Raw genomic sequence first — 24,146 nt, forward strand, 5'->3', positions numbered from 1 at the left:
CAATTTATTGGCTATTAGTTTCCATCTTGTTTATTAAGCAGAACATCCTCAAAGTGGAAAGTATTGAATAATTATGATTAAGAAGGATTTGAAGTCCATAATAGATGAGGCATTGAATTACCTTGTGCAGAATTTGACAATCACCAATTTGATAGTAATCCTAAAACATAGCTACTACCCCTAACTCCTCCCCCATTTTTACAGTTAAGAAATCTGAGGCTCAAAAAGATGCCACAGGTAGTAAATGGCAGTCGGGATTTTCAGTTCACTCTGTCTTTCTTCAAAGCTTTGTTCTTCCAAGTATTTTGCAAGGCTCCCTAAAATTGGCTCAAGGCCAGATCTCTAACAACTCAGTTCTCACTTCCCCTAAATTTGTCCTTAATTATTCTTAACTCAGGACCTTGAATTATACAAACTCCAAACCCTCCGAACAAACTCTCTTTGGCCAGCAACCCAGTATCTGAGTTCTGAAGCTTGAACCTCCTAAATCAGAATCTTGAGATCTTAGGGAATTACCTAAATTTTTACCTCTCTGCCCTAAGGTAAAAGTGCTGAGTGCCAAACCTTGAGCATCAGTGGATGTTCAGCTTCTAACCCTGAGTCCTAGACCTTCAGATAAACTGAGCCAGGAACCAGAAATCCCCATGGCGGAGGAAACTCCTGCATGTTCCAGACATAATGGACATGCTTTGGTTTTTCTCTGGACTACTGACTTATACATACATGGTTTTCTCTGCCTGGAGGGCTATTTCTCCTCTTCCCTCCTCCCAGCTAACTTTCTCTCATTCTTTAGACTCAGTGACATTTCCTCATTTCCTCATTTCTGATCCCCAGAATGGATTGCAAACTGATTGCAGTTCCTTTATATAGCACACTACTCCCCCTTTGATAACATTCATCATGCTGTAATCTTTTGTTTCATTCTCTCTTTTCTGCCATACCCTATCTTTCCCTGCTGTACCCCCTATGTGCCCAGCACAGTTCCTGGAACATGTTGATGGAGATGTCCAGTAAATATTTGAACTGATGAATGAATGAAGGAATGAATGAACGAACTGTTAAGATCCTGGTGGTGGATGTGGGGTTTGATAGTAGTGTATGAAATCATAGCACATCAGGAAAGGAAGACATTCCACAATTTTGGTTTCGATAGATGAAAACTGTGTACTACGTGGTCCAACCTTTTCCTTTTCTATATGTGTTCTCTCTTACACATGGCAGTCTGGTATCGACTAAAACCTGGTACTGTGAACATTTGGATCTGGCACCTACGGAAGAGGTTTAGAGCATGTTCCAGATCTGTTATGGAGTCTGTCTCCTTCATGCTGTTATCCCTGGGAATCTGCAGCTTCAGCTTGTGCTCATCACAACCATTTCTAATGTTTCTATGACATCAGATTACTCTTTTTCTCACCCTCAGAATCAGAGTTGTTCATCCTAAGCATCATATGAACATCAACTTAAAATTCATATGGGTGAATTTTAGTTACAGTTTCATTTTTGAAGATAATGGACTGCCTGAACTTGAATGTGGGTGGGTTTCTTTCCTGACAGATAGTTTATAGAAGGGAAAAATAAGCTCAGAAAGGTGTGAACTGATGATGCATCAGTGACTCATAATAAAAAATACACTTACCATTTTCTCTATGCATGTGTTTTCCTCAGTACTTTCTGAAGGAGTTAATTATGGCAAAGTCAAATTCACTTACAGAGCGCGTGCTGAGTGTTGTTGGGTTAGTCCTCATGGCCCGCTCTTCACCCTTTGCACACTGTTCTCTGCCTGGGGAAACAGCCTCAATGCATGCCTGTGTGGACTGCCTCCGGGGGCTTTTTCCCCAGCTTTGGGCTGTGAGGGCCCCTGCAGGAGGGTGAGGTCAGGGTACCAACTCCCCTGGCTGTCTCCTTGAGGGTCGCTGTTATCCTCTATCAAAGGTCGGACCTCTGCCACGTGGCCCTTGCCTTACATTCATCCTGTTTATCTTGTGCTAACTGCTCCTTCCCAATGCCGCTTCAGACGTAAACCCACATTGTCCTTGATGTTGTCACTGCACGGCCCCATGTTGGATTTCTCTAACACCATGGCACTCTTAGAGTCCCATAGTTAAACCCCTCAGATTATCCAATTTAAGTGCACTGTCTTTTTTCTGCTTGGAATCCACCTTATACTGAGGTTATTTGTGGAATGGGAAAATATGCTCATGTAATACACAGGATTATGACAGTTGATAATAGAAGCAATGGCTTTAAATCTATTCCTTTGATAACTGGGATATAGTTTGCTTGTATTACATATAAACTTTTTAATATTCCCTAGAGTACTCTATCAAACTAGACCAAAATAAATGCCTGTTCCCAGAGATCTTCCGAAGAGCACTTCAAAGAAGCAAGCCATGACACATGAAATAATTTAAACCACAAACTGGGTGCTAAAAAGGAACAGTGACATTTCAGATATAGTTGTTTTATAAAAAGCCAAGTTTCTATAGCTGTTCCCTTATTTACTCATGGTTTCATTCTCTTTCACAGTTAGGTATCTAATTTACATAAACAAGATGTCAATTGGTGATACAAACAAACCAACCAAAAATATGTAACATGCACAAGACATTTTTCAGTCACACTTTTGCTGGCTCCAAACTGAAAGTGACAAACAGCTCAGGCTCTTATTATTTCACTCATAGAGTACTAAGGCAGAGTGTGATGTAGTGTGACTGATCAAACAGAAAGTTAGTGTTTGATGAAATGAGAGGAGTTTGTGGGGAAAATCAAAGCTAACTGAATCAAAATGAAGAATTGCTCTCTAGAAATCTATATGGAAGTTAAAGGGATTCAGTGTTGCATTGTGAAGGTGGGTGGTCATGGTCTATGTGCAATGTCAAAGATAGGCAGGCAGGGAGAGCAGGATAGGTGACAGAATATTCGTTCTGCCTTTACGAATGAAAAAATCTCCACTTCTGGATCAAGGACAAGTCACAAGGATGCCATTAAGAAATATGCCTTTCAACTTCTTTTGTTCCCTATTGATCTTGCTTGCTCATTTGAAATGAATATAAAAAAATATATACAGCAGGACACATTGTAGTTCAGCCTTTGTGCTTTGTTCCTTTTTTGTTTGCAGGGTTGTACATCGTAGTGATTTGCTGTAGGGTTAATAGGGAACAAATAGGCTTTGAACTTTATTCCTTTGACAGGAGAGATTCATGTACTCTGCAATTATGTGCTGAGTGTTTGCAGTGGGCTCCTCTGCTAAGAGTGATGAATTCAGTGGTGAATAAGGCAAAATTATTCTGGCTTTCATGGGACTAAGGAAAACTACTCTAATTGTTTACTGCTTCCTCAACCCCAGAGGAAGAGCCTAGTTTGGCCAGCAATTAAGTGAACAGAGTAGAAAACAGTCTCAGTGTTATAAAATTAGAATAAAACTACTTCTATCACTCATTCTCCTAAAGTGGTCTGCACACTTGCTAGTTGTGTTGACTGTTAACCTCTAAATAACCAAGTCTAATTCTTCCCATGAATAATTGTGCATGTAGTAAAATGCATATTCTGGAATTTCCTCTATTTCTACTTTCTTAGGATGAATCTACAAAGTCTCCTGTGGTGGCTCTCCACGCTGCCTGGAATAGTTACATGCCATTTACATTTTTAACACCGCTGCTTTGATAGAATTGTGCTTTAATTCAAGTATTTACGAGGATATTTTTTAAAGCAAAAAGTAAAAGTTAAGCTGAGTACTTAAGATGGAGCTCGGTTTGTATAGGAGCAGTTCCGCTTGATAAAAGTGCATCATATTTGAACAGGAAGTAGAAAAAATTACCTCACATGCTCTGGACTCAACCACACAGTCCATTCTACTCAGAAGCTATAATCATCTGCGTTGCTGGCATTTTCAATAGAGATGGAATAAAACTATCTGGGGCAGCAGGCATTATTTTGCCAGTGAAAAGAATCAGGAAAATGAGGTATGTACAAACTTGGTTTTTGTGACTTAATTGATATTTGAATGCTATGGAGATGGTGGCTAATTACACATATCCTTAGAACTAGTATTTATATATTGTGATAAAACACATTTAAAAAATATAGACATACAAATGTAGGGTACTAACATTTTAATCATGCTAAATATAGCTAAATGGATGAAGAAAATGTCTTAAAAATTTTTCTTAGATAGAAGAGCAAACTTTTCAGAAGTGTGCCCTTTAGCTGAAATGAAAATATCTCTTTGGTTGATGTAGTGCTTTGGACTGAGCTCTTCCTCTTTTTAATAGATGACTTTGCTAGGTTCCATTTACTGTTAATGTGCAATTATACAATACAGCTTTATAAAATCCATTTACAGAAGAGATTTATTATATAATCTTATAACATTTAGTATCTTTCTTGAATGTTTTCAAATATTTGTTACTTAAAAAGTTGTTTTACACGTTTTACTTTTGCATATGAACATCAGGGAGTAAGCAACACCACTTGAAACACAGAAATACACAGAATCTTTTTTGCTTCTCTAGACTACAATTAAGAATATTAAACAGTAAGGCATGCATTTTGTTCTGTCAACATGCAAGCAGCTTACACTTTATCGCACTACACATGCAAAGAGTACTGACTTCATCGTGCATGCATTTGTGATCTTCCTAAAGCAATTAAAAATGCCTCTATAAACATTCTTTATCTGGCTTTTCTGTTGACAGAGTGCTAAGAAAGATGACGATAATCCAGTCCTTTTTCTAAAAGTGTTTCTGAAATTTATGTCATTGCATATGATTAATATTTGTTGTCACAACAACTAAGACAGGAGATGCTTTAAAACCTAAAAAAAATATTTTCTATGGAAATATCTTTGCTGTTCTTTCAAGAGGTTAGAAGTTATAGGTATGAAGTCATAAGTAGTAATTTAGGAGGAAATAGAACATATCCTTAGGATTAGTGGCTTGCCAAGATAGAAATTGACATTTTTCAAATAAATAGGCATTAAAATCATAAATTATTATTTTCAAATTTTAGAATTAAAGATGTCACAACTCAGTCTTATTCTATCTCAGTGTAACTCAATGTAAACTTAGAAGTATTATATGAACAAATAGAACTTTGTAAATCACATTAAAAATTGAGACATAAGTAAAGTTACTAACTATAGTTTTTCTTTCTTTAAAAACACAAAAACAACTTATATCAATTATCATCACAGACCTTTCCTTTTTCATGTGTCCTCTAATTGAATAACAACTGGAAAATGATAAATTCCAAGTGTCTTTCTTGTTCATATAAGTGCATATTCCTGTGGCTGTAAAAAACAATTAAATCCAAATTTAAGTGCTTTGCACATTCATAATTTCTATTGATTCTAAAAATAAACCTTTGAGATAGGCTGGAATAATTATTTATCCCATTTTAATGGAGGAAAAAGAGCAAAAAAGAGGGTTGGTTCTTGATCTTTTGGTATGTGATGCTATTTTGTGTCAATTATTTGTCTTAATTTTTTTAGTTACATGAGAACTTCTCTTGCAATTTCTCACACCCAATATTTTCATTTCATTTTTATAAATCCCTGATCCTAGTTGGTTTCTCCTTTAATTTTACATTTTTTTCAAAGCATTCTCAATGTTCAGCAGATACCTCCTCTTCCCCTAATCTTTGAACTTCCTCTTGTCTACAACAGAAACTATGGAAAGTAATAAATACAGACGACAAGAGAGGAAGTGAAACACTAATGAGGTTAGTAGAAGCCAGAAAAGTGACAGAGAGAAGGGAACAGGGTTAAGAATTTTGACAGGAAGATGATGGATATTTGCTCATGTAACAAACCTTGATGATCTCCTGTCTCTTCTACCTCATCCATCCTGTTAACTCAGAAAGAATGCTGCTGTTCTGGAAACTCAGCTCTAACTCAAAAATTGTGTTGTGCCAAAACCAATGCTAGATTCAGCCTAGGTTTTTTTTTAGTTGTTTCTTTAAATTTTTAACTATTATGGGTATAAAACAGTTATATATCTTTATAGGGTACCTGTGATATTTTGATGCAGACATACAGTGTGAAATAATCAAATCAGGGTAATTGGGGTATCCAACACCTTAGACATTTATGATTTCTTTGTGGTAGGGTTATTCCAATTCCACTGTTTTAGTTCTTTTAAAGTATACTCTAATTTATTGTTGATTATGCCACTTTTTTGTGCTATCAAATATTGTTCATTCTATCTAACTATCTAACTATATTTTTGGACCAATTAACCATCACCACTTTATTGCCTGCTCCCCACTCTACTTCCTAGCCTCTGGTAACCGTTATTCTACTCTCTGTCTCCATGACACTGATTGTTTTGAATATTTAGCTCCCACATATGAGTGAAGACACATGAGGTTTGTCTTGCTGTGCTTGGCTTATTTCAATTGACATAATGTTCTCCAGTTCCATCCATGTTGTTGCAAATGGCAGGATTTCATTCTTTCTTGTGGCTACATAATATTCCATTGTGTATATGCACCAAAATTTCTTATTCTATTCATCCACTGATGTACACTAAGGTTGATTTCAAATCTCGACTATTGTGGATAGTGCTGCAATAAATAAGGGAATGCAGATATCTTTTCCATATACTGATTTCTCCTCCTTTGGATATACTCATATACCCAGCAGTGGGATTGCTGAGTTACATGGTAGTGCTATTTTTAGATTTTTGAGGAACCTCCTTGCTGTTCTCTATAGTGGTTGCACTAATTTATATTCCTACCAACAGTGTATGAAGGTTCTCCTTTCTCCACACTGCACCAACATTCCTTATTGCTTGCCTTTAAATTTTTTTTTTTAAATTTCAGAATATAATGAGGGTACAAATGTTTGGGTTACATAAATTGCTTTTGTACCATTTGAGTCAAAGCTATAAGTGTGTGCATCCCCCAGATAGTGTGTATTGTACCCGTTAGGTGTGAATTTACCCATCCTTTCCTCCTTCCTCCAACCTGCTTGATTTCCGATGAATGTTATTTCTATATGTGGACGTAAGTGTTGATCAGTTAGTTCCAATTTAACATTGAGAACATGTGGTGTTTGTTTTTCCATTCTTGTGATACTTCACTTAGAAGAATGGTCTCCAGTTCCATCCAGGATGTTACAAGAGGTATTAGTTCACCATTTTTTATGGCTGAGTAGTACTCTAGGCTATGTATATGTGTGTGTGTTTGTATGTATGTGTGTATATGTATATATGTGTGTGTGTATATATATGTATATATATACATACACATCACACTTTATTAATCCACTCATGTATTGATGGGCACTTGGGTTGTTTTTACATCTTTGCGACTGTGAATTGTGCTGCTATAAACATTTGAGTGCAGGTTTCTTTTTTATAGAATGTCTTTTTTTCCTTTGAGTAAATACCCAGTAGTGAGATTGCTGGGTCAGATGGTAGTTCTACTTTTAGTTCTTTGAAGTATCTCTATACTGAGAATGATCTATGAGCTAAGGAGAAGAACATGTATTCTGAAGCTGTTGGATGAAAAGTTCTGTAAATATCTATTAGGTCCATATGGTCTATAGTGCAGATTAAGTCCAGAATTTGTTTGTTGATTTTCTATCTGGATTATCTGTCCAATACTGAAAGTGGAATGTTGAGGTCTTCCCTGATTATTGTATTGGGCCCTTTCTGTCTCTTTAGCTTTGATAAACTTTGCTTATATATATAGGTGCTCTGGTGTTGGGTGCATATATATTTAGGTTTATTATATTGTCTTGCTGCATTGATCTCTTTATCATTATATAATGACCTTTCTTGTCTCTTTTTACAGTTTTTGTCTTGAAATCTATTTTATCTAATAGAAATATAGCTACTCCTGTTATCTTTTGGTTTCCATTTGCATGGAATATCTTTTTCCATCCCTTTATTTTCAGTCTATGTGTGTCTTTATGGGTGAAGCACGTTTCTCTCAGAAAACATATAGTTGGCTCTTTTTTTTTTTATTCATTTAGATACTCTCATCTTTTGATTGGAGAGTTTAGTACATTCACATTCAATGTTATTACTGATAAGTACGGATTTAATATTGCCATGTTATTATTTGATTTCTGGTTGTTTTGTGGTCTTTTCTTTCTTTATTTTTTCCTTCCTGTCTTCCTTTGTTAAAAGTGATTTTCTCTGGTAGTGTGTTTTAATTTCTTGCTTTTTACTTTTTGTGTATCTGTAATAGGTTTGATTTGAGGTTATCATGAGGCTTGCAAAAATATTTTATAGCCAATTATTTTAAACATATAACAACTCTGCTTACACACAAGCAAATAAACAAAGAGAAATCTAACAGAAATTCTACCCTTTAATGCCACCAACTCCACTTTTAACTTTTGTTTTCATCTATGTCTTTTTATACAATCTATCTCTCCAAAAGTTATCGTAGTTATTTTTGGTAGATTTGTCTTTTAATCTTCCTGCTCAAGATATAAGTGGTTATATACCACAATTACAGCAATAGAGTATTCTATATTTGTGTGCTTACTACTACTGAGTTGTATACTTTCAGATGATTTCTTACTATTCATTAACATCTTTTTCTTTCAGAGCAAAGAAATCCTTTTAGCATTTCTTGTAGGACAGGTCTGGTATTGATGAAATCCCTCAGCTTTTGTTTGTCTGAGAAAGTCTTTATTTCTCCTTCATGTTTGAAGCATTGTTTGCAGAACATAATATAATATTCTAAGGTTAAGGTTTTTTTCCTTCAGCACTTTGAATATGTCATGCCACTCTCTCCTGGCCTATAAGGTTATCACACTGAGAAGTCTGCTGCCAGGTGTATCAGAGTTGCTTTATATTTTTTTTCTTTTTTCTTACTTCCCTTGGGACCTTTTCTTTATTCATGACCTTTGGGAGCTTGATTATTAAGTGACTTGAGGTAGTCTTGTTTGGGTTAAATCTCCTTGGTGTTCTATGACCTTCTTATATCTGAATATTGATATTATTCTCTAGGTTTGGTATATTCTCTCTTATTATTTCTTTGAATAAATCTTCTACCCCAATATCCCTCTATACTTCCTTTTTAAGGCCAATAACTCTGAAATTTGCCCTTTTGAGGCTATTTTCTAGATCTTGTAGGCATGCTTCATTCTTTTTTAATTCTTTTTTCTTTTTTCTCTTTTGACTGTATTTTTAAATACTCTGTCTTCAGGCTCACTAATTCTTTCTTCTGTTTGGTTAGTTCTGCTGTGGAGAGACCCTAATGGATTTCTCAGTTTGTTAATTGAATTTTTCACCTCCAGAATTTCTGCTTGATTTTTTTATTATTATTTCAATCTCTTTGTTAAATTTCTCTGATAGGCTTCTGAATTCCTTCTTTGCATTGTCTTGGAGTTCAGTGAGCTTCTTCAGGACAGCTATTTTGAATTCTTTGTCTGAAAGATCACATCTCCATCACTCCAGGATTGGTAACTGGTACCTTATTTAGTTTGTTTGATGAAGTCATGTTTTAATGGGTGTTCTTGATTCTTACAGATGTTTGTCAATGTCTGGGCATTGAAGAGTTAGGTATTTATTTTTTATTTTTATGTTTTTTAGTATAGTTCTTTTATTTATTTATTTATTTTTAATTCAGGATATTATGGGGGTACAAACATTTTGGTTACATGAAAGGCATTTGCCTCGCTCAAGCCAGGGCCACATCTGTGTCCTTCCCCCATACAGTGCACCCATCTCCATTAGCTGTGGGTTTACCCACCCCAACCCCTCTACCCTTCACGCCCCAACCCCCCACCTGACCGGCACCTAGTGAGTATTACTACCATGTGAGCACGTTAGTGTTGATCAATTAGTACCAGTTTGATGGCGAGTACATGTGGTGCATGTTTTTCCATCCTTGTGATACCTCACTTTGAAGGATGGGCTCAATCTCTATCCAGGATAAGAAGTGCTAGATAACCATTGTTTTTTGTAGTTGAGTGGTATTCCATGGTATACATACACCACATTGTATTAATCCACTCATGTATTGATGGGCATTTGGGTTGTTTCCACATCTTTTCAATTGTAAATTGTGCTGCTATAAACATTTGAGTACAGATGTGTTTATTATAGAATGTCTTTTTTTCCTTTGGATAGATGCCTAGTAGTGGGATTGCTGTATCAAATGGTATTTCTATTTTTAGCTCCTTGAGGTATCTCCAAATTACTTTCCATGGGGGTTGTACTAATTTGCACAGTCTGGACTTATTTGCATCTGTTCTTTTTTAGAAGGCTTCCCAAAAATTCAAAGGGAATTGAGTATTATGCTCTAAGTCTTTGTTCACTGCAGCTGTATCAGCAATGGGGGGTATCCCAAGCCTAGTAATGCTGTGACTCTTGCAGACTCTTGGTGGTACCACTTTGGTGGGCTTGGGTAAGATATGGGAGAATTACCTCTATTACTATCCAAAATCTCTCATTCTCTTCCCTTACTCTCTGAGCTGGGCTGCTAGAGTTAGGGGAGGAGTGACATGGTCACTCCCTGTGGCCACCAGTGCCAGGTTACACCTGAAGCTATCCCAGTCTCACCCACAGCCTGGCTACCTCTGATGTTCATTCAAAGCCCAAGGGCTCTTTAGTCAGCAGGTGTTGAATTCTGCCACACTGGGTCCTCCCAGGGCTCCCCTTCAGGGCAGCATGTTTCCTTCTGGTCCAGGGTGGGTCCGGAAACACCTTACAGGAACTAAGGCCTGGACTCAGGGCCTTCAGGAGTCTGCTTGGTACTTATTTTGCTGTGGCTAAGCTGGTACCCAAGTTGCAAAGCAGAGTCCTCTGAACTTTTCCCTTTCCTTTCCCTTTTCTTTCAATAAATAAGTGGACAAACAAAATGTGGTGTATGTATACCATGGAGTATTACTCAGGCTTAAAAAATGGTGACAATCTAATGGAACTGGAGACCATCCTTTTAAGTAAAGTGTCACAACAATGGAGAAACAAACACCACACATACTCACTACTAAATTGGAACTAATTGATTAGCACTAGTGTGCACATATGGTAGTAAAATTCAATGAAAATCAAAAAGGTAGGAGGGGAGAAAATGGAATGGGTAAACTCACAACTAATGTGTACAATGCACACTATCTAGGTGATGCATGTGCTTAATATACTGTACAACAGCAATTCATGTAACCAAAACATATGCATCCCCATAATATTCTGAAATTTAAAAAAAGAACAGTGACACTTTAAAAAAAGTTATGTATACATTATCTTAAGGCCCATTTTTGAAATTATTATTATCATATTGTATGTCTGGCTGTTGGTCCTCCATGTCATTTTTTTAAATTTACAAAATTGTCTCTTTAATAAAACAGCAATTTGGTTGGTTTTGAAGAGGCCTTGGATAGCTAAAGAAATCACTGTTGAATGAAAATCTGTGAAAAATATTTGTGAATGTTGCAGCATATCCTTCAAGCTCCTTGGAGAACCATAATCTGTTTGTGAGTTGCTGAAATTTTACTAACTTCTTTTCTATTGCTGAGCACCATGCTGCCACAGTTGGCATTGCCTGGGGATTTGGTATCAAGATTGAAGGGTTACTAGGGAAAGTGACTTAGAATCTCTAGACATGGCCACATTAGAGGGAAAGATGATTTGTGGGGTCTTTGGATCCATTTATGTTCTCTTCACACTGGAAAGTTTGTCATAGTTTTTAAAGAGGGATGACCTTTTGAACATTTACAAAGAGAGGTAAACAATCCTCATTTATCATACCTTTTTCTTTTTTTTTCTGCCTCCCCCATCACTTGGCCCTTCCCCAGTTCTATAGAAACTTACCCTCTTTGAGTTTCTAGTTAATAATAATGATAAGAATAGAACCTCTAATCATAATGAGATCCCTCCAATCTCAAAAAGACCTTAAGACATAAAGTTATGAATCAATAAGGACAAAAATCCCCTTTGTAGCATTTTTATCCAAGGAAGAATCACTTTCCCTTCTTATCACAGATTGAAAGCTGGCCTCTGCTTTGGCCACTGTCTTCCTCACGGAACTTTTCCTTCCTACCTGGCACCTGATCCAATTTTCTCAGGTTTGCAGTGAATTTTATTATGGGACAATAGAGTCCAACATTTATTGTCTCTGTTAATGAAACCTATGCACCAGCACCTAGCTGATCCCTCTGCTGAAACTCTCTACCTGTACCTGATCCATGTCACCCTCCCCAAAAACACTCTCACCTGACTCCTACTCATCCTTCCATTTTCAGCATGTCATTTTCTCTCAGAAGCTGGGTTAGATGTCCCTGCTCAGTCTTATCATGATAATTAAACAGCTGATAACAAAGCAATGTGCTGATTGCCCATTTCTCCCTTTAGATTATAAGATTTGTAAGAGCAGAAAAATATATACTTTTTTCCACCATTAGTTTTCCTGGGTCAAATATATTAGTCTTCCTGAGTCAATGCCTGGTCTTGGCATTGGAGGGATTCAATAAATATTTGTTAACTTGAGTGGATTTGCTCTTGTCTCTACTTGTTAAAAATAGTTGCATACTCTGTTTCATGTTGGTGACTGATTAAGGACAAGAGAGTTTGTCTTTCTTGAGTCTGTATCATCTGTAATCTCTACATGAATGGCACAGAGAGATTATGACAATTGCCAGAGTCCCCACCCCAAATTGGGCTGTTAAAGTCTGCAAAGTGCACAGCTTTTTTAAGCATGAAATTCTTGGAATCCATTAACAAATAAATGCATCTTCATTTTATAATATAGTAGGTCTAGAGATGACGAGACAACGTGGAATATACTTGAGGAATGCATTAGATGAATGGCAGGTCATTTGGCACGCTAATATGCTCCTAATGTGATTTGTTCACAATCTTTCTGTTTTATTGCAGCCGGGGCACCGACAACAGACTGGCCCACCGGCGGCAGACAGTTCTCCGAGAGAAGGGGAGAAGGTTAGCTAATCGAGGACCAGCATACATGTTTAATGATCGCTCAACAAGCCTATCTATTGAGGAGGAACGCTTTTTAGATGCAGCGGAATACGGCAACATCCCAGTGGTGCGGAAGATGTTAGAAGAATGCCTCTCGCTCAATGTCAACTGTGTGGATTACATGGGCCAGAATGCCCTGCAGCTGGCAGTGGCCAACGAGCATCTGGAAATTACAGAGCTTCTTCTCAAGAAAGAAAACCTCTCTCGCGTTGGGGATGCTTTGCTTCTAGCTATTAGTAAAGGTTATGTTCGGATTGTGGAAGCAATTCTCAGTCACCCAGCTTTTGCTGAAGGCAAGAGGTTAGCAACCAGCCCTAGCCAGTCTGAACTCCAGCAAGATGATTTTTATGCCTATGATGAAGATGGGACACGGTTCTCCCACGATGTGACTCCAATCATTCTGGCTGCCCACTGCCAGGAATATGAAATTGTGCACACCCTCCTACGGAAGGGTGCTAGGATTGAACGGCCTCATGATTATTTCTGCAAGTGTAACGAATGCAACCAGAAACAGAAACATGACTCCTTTAGCCACTCCAGATCTAGGATTAATGCCTATAAAGGACTGGCAAGTCCAGCTTACTTGTCATTGTCTAGTGAAGATCCAGTCATGACGGCTTTAGAACTTAGCAATGAGCTGGCAGTGCTGGCCAATATTGAGAAAGAGTTCAAGGTAGGTTGTTAACAATAGGTTCTTCACCTTCCACAAGTCAGAGTTAAGGTGCATTTTAAGCCTCCATGACATGCTTGGCACTGTGCTAGTTACTGTGGACACTAGGTAATTTTATATGTTTATTCAAGAAGCTCTTTATTATAATCATCATGGTAAAAGTTGTGATCACTACCATTTAGTGATGATCTACTACCTACCACACATTTTACATTTATTATACCTAATCCTTATCAAAACCTTGGAAAGATATTATTAGTTCCTGTTTAGATAGAGAAATGGAGGCATAAAAGGGTTCAGTAAGGCCCAAGATCAACAACTGGGAAATGACAGAGCTGGGGTCAGAACCCAGAATCCAGGTGTGCTGCATTCTAAAACCCATGTTTTTGCTCCTATAAAATACTGTCTCTGTGTTCAGAGCACAGTGGTAGATGCTATTCAGGTCAGAAAGAGGAATAAGTTTAAGGAAGTCACGATTGACTTAAGAGGCAGATGCATACATGAATAAATATGATACAAAGCAAACTGAAACCATTAGGTAGAGCTTAAGCAATGTGCTGTAGAAGTTCAGAGATTAAAGCTAGGATTAAAGAAAGTTAAATGCAAAATGGCATTTCGGTTGTTCATGGCAGAACAAATAGGATTTTGGAAGACAGGGAATGAGGGAAAAGATATTTTAGGCCAAGGTAACAGCAAAAGCAAAAGGTTGTAGATATGAAAGAAGTAGGCACTTAGAACTTTGAATAGTCAGTCTCTTGATAAAAAGTATCTGGAGAGATAAATGGTGTCGGATACTGCCATTGTTCATGTGGTCTGTGCTGCATTTGGAGAGGATGAAAGCTGGGATTTCTAGCCCAAAATCATGCCCCCCATACCTCTAAACACCCTCCATTGCTTGTCTAACCTATCCATATGGTATTGATCATGTTATACTCTGAATTGTCATTATTTATGATGTGCTTTTCTCCTTTACTAAACTATATGTGAGTTGGAATCAGGTCTGATTCATCAAGTACAGTGTTTTACAAAAATGAATATTGGCTTTATTTTTTCTATCCTATGTGTTGTGAGAAAGCTTGTCTCTATACTCCACACCTGGGAGATTGCAGCCCAGTCTCTCCTGGACAGCTTCTTAGTGCCACTGTCACTAGAAGAATGGTGTTCCACCACAGTATGGGATGTCATGTGCCCGTCTAGCCTCAGGTCCTATCTATCCAGGGAGGGGAGAAGAAGGCAAATGGCTGCTGAAACCCTCAGTGTGTGCATGGCTCCCAGTGCGAAGGAAGGTGCTTTTCCCCCAGTTACCTGGCAGCTAAGACTGCAAATAATCAAGCAAATAATCCTTTCCAACCCTTTCAGAGTGTCACCTGCTTTTCACTTGACTCCTAGGACCTAGTGCTTCAAAGAACTTTGCCAGATTCAAATTAAAGCAGTTTCTTTGAACTCTGATTCATATTAATTATTTTTTTCACTGTATATTTAATTTTCAGTAATTTCACTGCTTAGGTTTCAACAGTTCTGTTTCCTTGTTGTATCCTTGTTTGAACACTTTCTCTAAACCACTGAAGACTATTACATTCATTTGTTCACTTGCCTACATCTTTTGAGCCCCTGTTTTGTACCAATTATTGTACCGGAGATAGTTGAGGATGGAGATGGAGACATAGTGCAAAGCACAAAGACAGTTCAGTCAGTAATCTTGCCCTGGATTCGTTTATAATCTCATGGGAGAGAAAAAGCCTGTGTCTGGTAATTACCATATTAGGCATGATCTCATGGTGCGAGGTGTGGGCTAGTGGCTCAAAGGTGAGAAGAATCACATTTATCCAGGATGTGAGCACTTCCTTGTCCCTAGATGCATTGCAAAATGTAGAGGTCCCCATAGGATCTTGAAGATTTAGGGATTTGGACTTTTATTCTTTTATTTGTTCATCACACATTTCCTTCTGCTCATGTAGGTGTGAGGTAAACGGATCAGTCACCCGCCCTCCATTCGTGCTTTCTGTTAGTTCCACTGTCATCAGCAGTTACTTAGATGCTCTAAGCATACCCTTTTGTTAATGCCCTGCCTCTGTGCAGGTTTGAAGGCAAAGAAGAGATAAATCTCTCTGAAAACATAAATCTCTTTAGTAGTATGTTATTCTTAATGTCTTTTTAAAATCACTTTGAAAACTTAAATTAGTTTACTGTTAAAAGAGGGTAGTGGTTTTAAAAATATTTTTAAAAGTCTATCTTACCACTTGACAAACAGTTTTTCTAATTAGACACTTGACTCAACATTATTGCACAAAGAGAAAGGGAAGTTCCTGGCATTTTTTATAAAACCTTTTACTGACACAAAACAACAACAGCAGCAACAACAACAAAAATTGTTCCTTGCCAGATATCATGCATTAAAACAAATATTCTATTCTCTGAGACTAATTTGGGTAGCCCAGGAAAGAACAGCCTTAGATGAGGGCAGGCCACCATCGCCTTTGTGTGTAAACCTTCAGGGAAACCACATTCCCTACCACCCATGGCTACTGTGACACTAACTCTGTTCCCAGCATCCCAGCCTCAGTTTATGACAGGTGGCACCTGGCAGGGCTGGAGAAGCTAATGTCTCTGAGGTGAGCTTTTCTGCTACATGTGCTACTTCTTCCCTTCAAAAATAACATCCTTTTTCTTATTTTTAAATAATATATAGCCATGTTAGAAAATAATAATATAAAAATGAATAAAATTTTAAAAATCATTCCTAACGTTTGCCACCAAGAAATAAACACTATTAAGGGGTAAATATGCTGACACATATCCTTCCAGTCTTTTTTTTAAATATAGTCAAGCCCCTTAGAGTGTCAGGAAGCAAAGATCACAGAGGCTGGACAACCCAGGCCTGGGCTGCCTCACAGACCTGAGGGATTGTATTGGCCACAGGAATCCTCCCTGCTCATGGTCTTTGAATTATTTTGCTCCTTTTTCACCTGAAAGATATTTGAACAATTCTGTGCTTGTTTACACATTTTAAAATTGACAGCTAATTTTTTTCTTTTGTAAGTTTAAGTACTTTAAGGGATATAATTTCTGCATGGTGTATGTATTGCCATTTAAAAATAGAACTCTTAAATTACTCCTTCAGATATATCCAGGGGTCTCTAAATGCTATAATGATTTGATGCCTACCTTCACCTGTTTTAAAAATAAGGGAAGAACCTCTTCTTTAATATTCAGAATAGCTGCATCTTTCCTGTTTCTCCTTGTGCTCATACTTCCAGTCCCATTTCCTCCATAAATGTGATTCCTAATGTAATAACTTTTTGTTGTGAAGTCTCTTATACTCACCTATATACACATTAACATATATATCATGTATATAGATAAAACATATAACACCTATATGTATATATGAAATTAGAATTTGTTTTATTTACTGTGATCATAAGACTCTAGATATTAGAAATATTCTGGAAAGAGTTACCATTATATCTATTATTGGTACATTTGATCAAATCCACATAAATTGAACCCAGTTGTTCAAAATAACAAATATATACACTTTTTGAAAAACAAATTTTAACTATATGACACAATTATTATTGGTAATGCATTTTTAGTGGGATTACTCATGTTCACACTTTTGCTATATTTAATGAAAAAAATGTATTTTTTTTGTATATAATTATATACACACCACACACATGCATAGCTAAAAACTACTTGCTATGGCAGCCAGCATGTTATTTTAGTCTTTGTTAATAGGATATACAAATTATTAAAGATTTTATGGAATAAAATTAGAAGAGAGTTGATTGTAGTTGGGAAAAATATTTCTTGATATGATTTCATAATTTTCTTACTGAATTACAAATGCTGAATCTGAAAGAAATCACATAAAAGTTTTATCTGTGAATTTTGGCCAAGGTCCTGTGAAAATTTGAGTCCTAGAAACCATTCCAAGTCACACTGAAAAGAATCATCCTCACTAACCTTTTCTGCCTTGCCCGTTTGAGATGCTTTTTATTCAAGATAATAATATATCCGAAAGACGAGTATTAAGAATAATTTAAAAGAATCATTTATATTTAAATACATCAAAATGCAAATGTTTTGTATTTAATATTCCCTACTGGTGCCTTCTTTTTTCTGCTTTTACTGGACTCTCACTCAGAAGTGTGCATTCTTTGACGATTAAAAATGAAGAGGTGAGTGCAAGTCCTTGCCTCCTCCTTGGCATTGAGCATTGCTTGCTTGTACCTATCATGTGTGAGGTAGCTGTGGGTTCTTTCTATGAGCTGGTATTTTTCCCTTTCATAGGAAGACCCTCAAATCATTTATTGGTTCTAGTTCCTGAGGCTGAATTCCTTCCCAGCTCTAATTTGATTTGCCATAATCTTCCACTCATCAGCCTTTTAAGGCTGGTTTTATTTTCCTTTCATATTCTTATGAAAGTGTTCTCCTATTTTCCTCCATGAATGATCTTTTGTTGTTTCCAGAAACACCCTCCTAATCAATTGGGTCATAGAGAACAATCCCTCAAATGCATCACATGCTCTGATACTTTTCAGACACCAACTTGCATGTCTGGTATGGACAATTCTCAGTCTCTGGGAGGAAGGCATTTCATTGTGTTACCATCAGGACAATGAAAGGACTCCCTTGCTATACAGATTTATCAGGTACTCCAGTTTTGAGCTCTAGAACTGGAGTCTTTTGTCACACAAACATGACTTTGAGCTCCATATTCCAGAGCATCTTACTCAGTCTCCCCAACTCTGTTCGCCCTCCTTCTTTTCTTAGTCACTATCTCTGTTACTGTTGGATTTCTAGCTGAATACCCATCATACCAAATCATCCTGAGTGGAAACCATTCACTCTTTCCAGGATTGGTTGTTGGGTAACTTCGTTGTGTTCTCAGACAAAAAATTGTCTAGGAATTGCTTCTATAATTAGTCTGCTTTTGATTTGAGATTTCATCTTTAGCTTTTATATTTACCCTCTGGGTACCATTCTTCTGATAACAAACAGCTAGATTCATTGCAGTTCTCTTCTACCTACTTGGGAACTCCTATCTACTTACTTGGGAATGTTTTTCTCTAAAAATCAATCATGATCCTGAAATCAGCTTTGCCACTTTGTAGGCCAAAAGAGAGATTCCACGTAAGTTGTCTAATGATAATTGATGTGATATTTCAGGTCTTTCCCTATCCTTGGCTGATGGTAGGGAGGTCAGGCAAGAAAGGTATAAAATCATGACTTTGTTACCTGGTATATTGTTTGCCTTCTATTGTTTGGTGACATTCTTTAGTCTGAATTGCCATTGACTAATGCCAAATAATCAATTTCACCCTTAGTTTCCTCCTCCAAAAAGTCTGTGCTATAGAAGGACGAATAAATGTTTTTGAATAAAAAAAAAAAAAAGAGGTGAAGTACATTAAAAATGATCCTTGTTTCTATCACCACACTGCACCATACATTGGAATTCAGAACATCCCAACATGAGCCAAAGTGTTGCATTTCTATCACTAAGCTTCATCTTCAACAGAAATTGAATTAAGGTGGGAAAATACAGGAAGCCCCTCGGAGTTTATAGTACCTGGGCTAGTCGTTAAAGGGGAATTCTCTATTGTTTGGTACATGAGTGGGTGAAAGTGGGAAATTATTTTGTGAAAGAGCAAAAGATCTATTTTCAAGGAAATCAGTTTTAGGAAAGCTGAGGATCTGGAAATTGATTCCTTTAAAATAATCAGTGTTCTACAGCCCATGGAACATCTGTGTTTGACTGTATTTTACTACAGTCAGAGAATGAAAACTTTCATTAAGATAAATAAGCTCCAATATATAGCTTTTCTAAGCTCCTTCCAAATTTTCCCCTTCTATAATAATCCACAGTCCATTAACAAGAGAGGCCACAAGCATTGCTAGTTTCTCAGCCAATTTTAGCCCATGACTTGAATCTTCTAAGCCAAACAAATTGCCCTATTACTTACGTCACCAGGTCTGTAGCTGGCTCCAAGAAGAGGTGACACACCAGACCATAGTAGAGAAATCTAACAATTAGATGGAGCCACAGGAACAAGAATAAAACCAATAGGCCTTGGAGGTTTGCAAGTTTTTAAAGGGAATAGGGAAAAACATATTCAAAAGTTTTTAATCCATTTAAATTCAATTTTTATATTGAATGTTTATCAATAGTTTTAGGCTTTGGTAGCATGAGTCCTTAGCCACCTTAAGCTTAAAATTGGATTAAGAATAATTTTGGCAACAAATACAAATGAGTAAACAAATAGAAAACCCAGAACTTAACTGGTGTTGATACTAAGGAAAGACAGCAAAACTCCTGGCTTCTCTCCTTGACTCAAGTCTAAGCTCAGATAAGGAATAACAAACTGAAAAAACAAGAAAATCAATAGCAGGAATGGTTTTGCCAGCAAATGCATTCCTCTGAAGTCCTAATTTCCTTTTAGTATCTCAGTTTGTACCTATGACTTATGTCTCTAAATCCTTTTTTGAACCTGTTTACATTTTAGTTTGTTTGTATAACCTACAGTGTTTCCTTTTATTCCCCCTCTTTTATATAGCTGGGATTGTCCTCTTTGTCATTCTGGATAGATAGCTTTCTGGAGCTTTTCCAGCTCCTTCCTAGAGGTCTGTGCGCAGATGTGCACATGGCCCTCCAGATGCCTCTGCTGCTGACTTTGAGAAAGAGGAAGGGTAGAGAAACTTCTGCTGTATCTGTTTTTAAACTGTTGCTATGTTCTGGTGTATAGTGTTCAAAAATGTCTGGCATTGTTTGAAAGATAAATATCCTCCAAGAAACTGGCTGTGTTAAAAAGTAGTTTTTGTTAGCAGGAAAGTGGTGTGACCAGTATCAAACCTAACAGGATAACAAAGGGTATCACTTAGCTGAAGTAGCCTGCAAGGCAGAATCACAACACCAGAAGCGCAGGGCTTGCACCGGATCAAAGAGGAAGGAGGAAATGTACCTTTGTTGAGCTTTATGAATTATTTTAAGTTATTTACACTTTAACTTTATGATATGGTAGCATTTAAGTTCTTCATAACTAGGAGAAATTAGGAGAAGGCCAGAAAATGAAGTCAGCTTTCCAAGATCGTACACTTATTAAGCGGCAGAGCAGGAATTCAGATCCAGGTGTGTTTTGTACCCAGCCACATTTCTTTCTTTACATCAGTCAACAGAATTTTCTGAATACCTACTGTGTGCTTCACATGATTCTAGGCTCAGAGGACACAAAGATGGATAGTATATAATCTTTGTCTTGAAGGATATTTGAGTCTATTAAGAGAGGCAGATAGCCAAACAAATGCAGTCAAGTGGTATGGAAGTGTGTGTGTGTGTGTGTGTGTGTCTGTGTGTACGTTTTCCCCTTTGACTTTCCTATCACAGTTTGAAATAAATAGGCAGAGAAAATCTCTTTCTGGCATAATTTTAGGTCTATGACAAGTCAACAGTTAGGGAGGGAAGTTAAGTGCCACAATCTGCTTTATGAGCGACCCTGGCCCCTGAAACTACCTGTTTACTGTCACCACTGCTCTCCAAGCTTCATAGCTTCGATGGGACCTGAAAATTCCTACATAAAGGGAAGAATAAAAGCTGGTTACCAAACTCTACATTAAGTTAAATAAGCAGCCTCTGCTGATGGTGCAAATTAACAGAAAAAGGCAGTAGCATCTGACATAGCAAAGAAAATGTTTTTCTTCAATTATTGTTTTGAAACTTTATTACATTTCTGTCCACTTTTTCTGTAAAATAGTGTCTGGTTAATTTTTATGGTCCTCACAACCCACATAGTAAGTGGTCTATAAATGCTTGCCAATTGTCACCACGTCAGCTGTGACAGAACTCAACAATCAATGTGCCATTTAGAGACATTTATCCTGAATAGCAAGGCTCAGAGTTACTCTTGGTTCCGAGAAGCAAGGCTGGCCAATTCATCACTATATAGATAATAATATGTGCTTATCTCACTCTTCATGTACATAATCTATTTTATGAACTCCCATTTTAGTAAGACTGTGGTATCTATCACAGCACTGGTACATAGAATATTTGGTGAAATGCATGAATGAATAATTGTTTTATTTTCTATATGTTTTTAGGTGATATCCTGGGACCCCAACATGCCTTTATATTTGTTAGCATAGCTTTGTGATGAGGAACTGAAAAGACCTGGACATTGCTTGTGAAGCAATGAAAACTACAACAATAATAATTAATGTTGACTAGTACTATCCTGTGCCAAGAACTTGGCATTCATTATCTTGTATAATCCTCACAGGAAGTAGGTACTAATATTATCCCCATGTTACACATGAGGATTTTAAGGCCTTAAGGGATTACGTTATTTGTCCATAGTCACATAGCTAGTCAGTGGCTGAGCCTAGTTTCAAACCCAGGTCTGCCCTCTCCAAAGCCCACAGTTGATTACTAAGGATCAAGGCATGTATTTTTCCCCACCCTCTTAATTTCTATGAAGTAGACTTCATTCTTTATATAGAAAGGAGAGCTGGAGATTAAATTCACAAATCATAACATCTCCTCTACTATGCAAAAGTCAATTCAGATGGCCCCTTAAGAAGATAATTTTAACAGGAATGTTTTTATTTTTTAAATAGTCTCTAAACTCTGTTCTATTAGCCTATTCTCAGTCATCTCTTTTCAACTGAAAGGTTAGTAGGTGAGCACCCATTTCTAATTTATTAATGTATGGTACAGGTGTGTGACCCAAAGACATGACTCAGAATTAAATCAACCCATCAGCTTCATTTTTCTTCTCAAGGAACCAAAATTATATAAGCGGTATGGAAGTGTGTGTGTGTGTGTGTGTGTGTGTGTCTGTGTGTATGTTCTGGCTAATGGACTATTACCAATATTTCATTTTAAGTGAGTTGATAGAGCAATTGCTTAAAATATGAATTAATAATATTAATGTCAGTAACTTAAAATATGAATACATTTGTAAATGGATTTTCAAGTTTTAAAAAGTGTATTTCTAAAAGCAGTCTTATTCTTTCTCTCTCTCTTTTCTAAAATAGGTGTGTTAGCTTGAGAATATTCCTTAGAAATTAGCAGCGAATTAGGAAAAATGTTTAGGTTAAAGCATTAAATACCACAAAGCTCTTGCACTTTACTTTTTCAGTCCCTGTGGTTTCTACTGTTACCCCAATATTGAAGAATCGTACTTTCTCTTTAAATATCCGATTTCACCCGAGCTTGCTTAGAATTCTAGAGAGCACGGATTTTGACTCTTACTTTGTTGCCTTTAAAAGGACTAATAATATATACTTCTATAATTGAGCTCTACATACAAAAGAAGCCAAGAGCATTAATTTTGTCATAGCTCCATGGTATTTTGTGAATGTCAAGAGATGGACTGTTTTCAGATTTTGCCTTTGATGTGTAAAATAGAATAGTTATACTTTATCAAATGCTTCCTAACTGCCCAGCACTGTGCTAAGGACTTGCCATGCATGATCTCTTCAACACTTATTTAAACTCACTAAGCCTCAGTTTTCTCATCTGTAAAATAAGAGTAAATAACAGCACCTACCTCATGGAGCGGTTCTAACTTAATCTAAGGTCACATGGCAAATAAGTTGAAGAGCGGGGATCTGGTTACAGGTGTATCTAGGTCTAGATGGACATGGACAACATATCTCAAGGTTTGTCCCCATGACCCTAATTGACCATTTTAGGAAAGGGGCAAAGCTGTTTCTTTGTAACCCTATTTATACTATCTAACCAGACACCTGGTTAGAAATAGTTTGAGCTGTTCTCAGCTAAGACACAATTTGCTTTCTCAATTTGCTTTCATAGAATCTCTTTGGACCTGAAGCAAAGTGTAGCCTGTTTAGCTTACTGAACTGTATTGAAGTTCACTTTTGGCGTGATTTACAGAGAGGAGCCCAAGTGGGTGCTTTAAACATAACATATCCAGTATAGAGCTGTGCTCCATATAGACTCCCCCAACGTGTTGCCTTATTAACTGACATCCAGAACCACACACGTTTTTCCAGCATCTTCCTCTCTTGATCCATCCAGGGTGATCTTTTCATCCTACAACATACAGATAGTTTTAGGAAGGGGAGACAACTAACTTTGAATCTGCAAAACTGAGTTTAAGAACAAACTGTCATTGAAACTGTGTGACTTCAGGGAATCTTGGTTTTTTCATGTGCAAAATGAGAAATAGTACTTACCCTGCTTGCCACCCAGTTGTTTCAAAAATAAAAGTAAAAAAATGTTCTAGATCAGGCACAATGGCTTATGCCTGTAATCCCAGCATTTTGGGAGGCCAAATGTAGAGGCCAAGGTAGAAGGGTCTCTTAAGGCCAGGAGTTTGAGACCAGCCTGAGCAACATAGTGGGACCTCCTCTCTAAAATAAATAAATAAGGTCAAGTGTGGTCTTATGAGCCTGTAGTCCCAGCCACTCAGGAGAGTGAGGCAGGAGGATCACTTGAGCCCAGAAGTTTGAGGTTATAGTGAGCTATGATTGTGGCACTGCACTCTAGCCTGGGCAACACTGTCTCAAAAAAAAAA

General features: G+C 37.2%; 1 protein-coding gene across 2 annotated transcripts in view; it reads left to right on the forward strand.

Annotated features, from left to right (window-relative positions):
- TRPC6 (transient receptor potential cation channel subfamily C member 6) overlaps positions 1–24,146 on the forward strand; it is a 119,153-nt gene that overhangs the window by 59,246 nt on the left and 35,761 nt on the right. For both annotated transcript variants that reach the window (XM_069469026.1, XM_069469027.1), the window contains exon 2: positions 12,834–13,608. In XM_069469026.1, coding sequence (XP_069325127.1) covers positions 12,834–13,608 — 775 coding nt within the window. The remainder of the gene's footprint in view (positions 1–12,833; positions 13,609–24,146) is intronic.

Source organism: Eulemur rufifrons, chromosome 6 (genome assembly GCF_041146395.1).
Source record: "Eulemur rufifrons isolate Redbay chromosome 6, OSU_ERuf_1, whole genome shotgun sequence".
NCBI classification, from domain to species: Eukaryota; Metazoa; Chordata; class Mammalia; order Primates; family Lemuridae; genus Eulemur; species Eulemur rufifrons.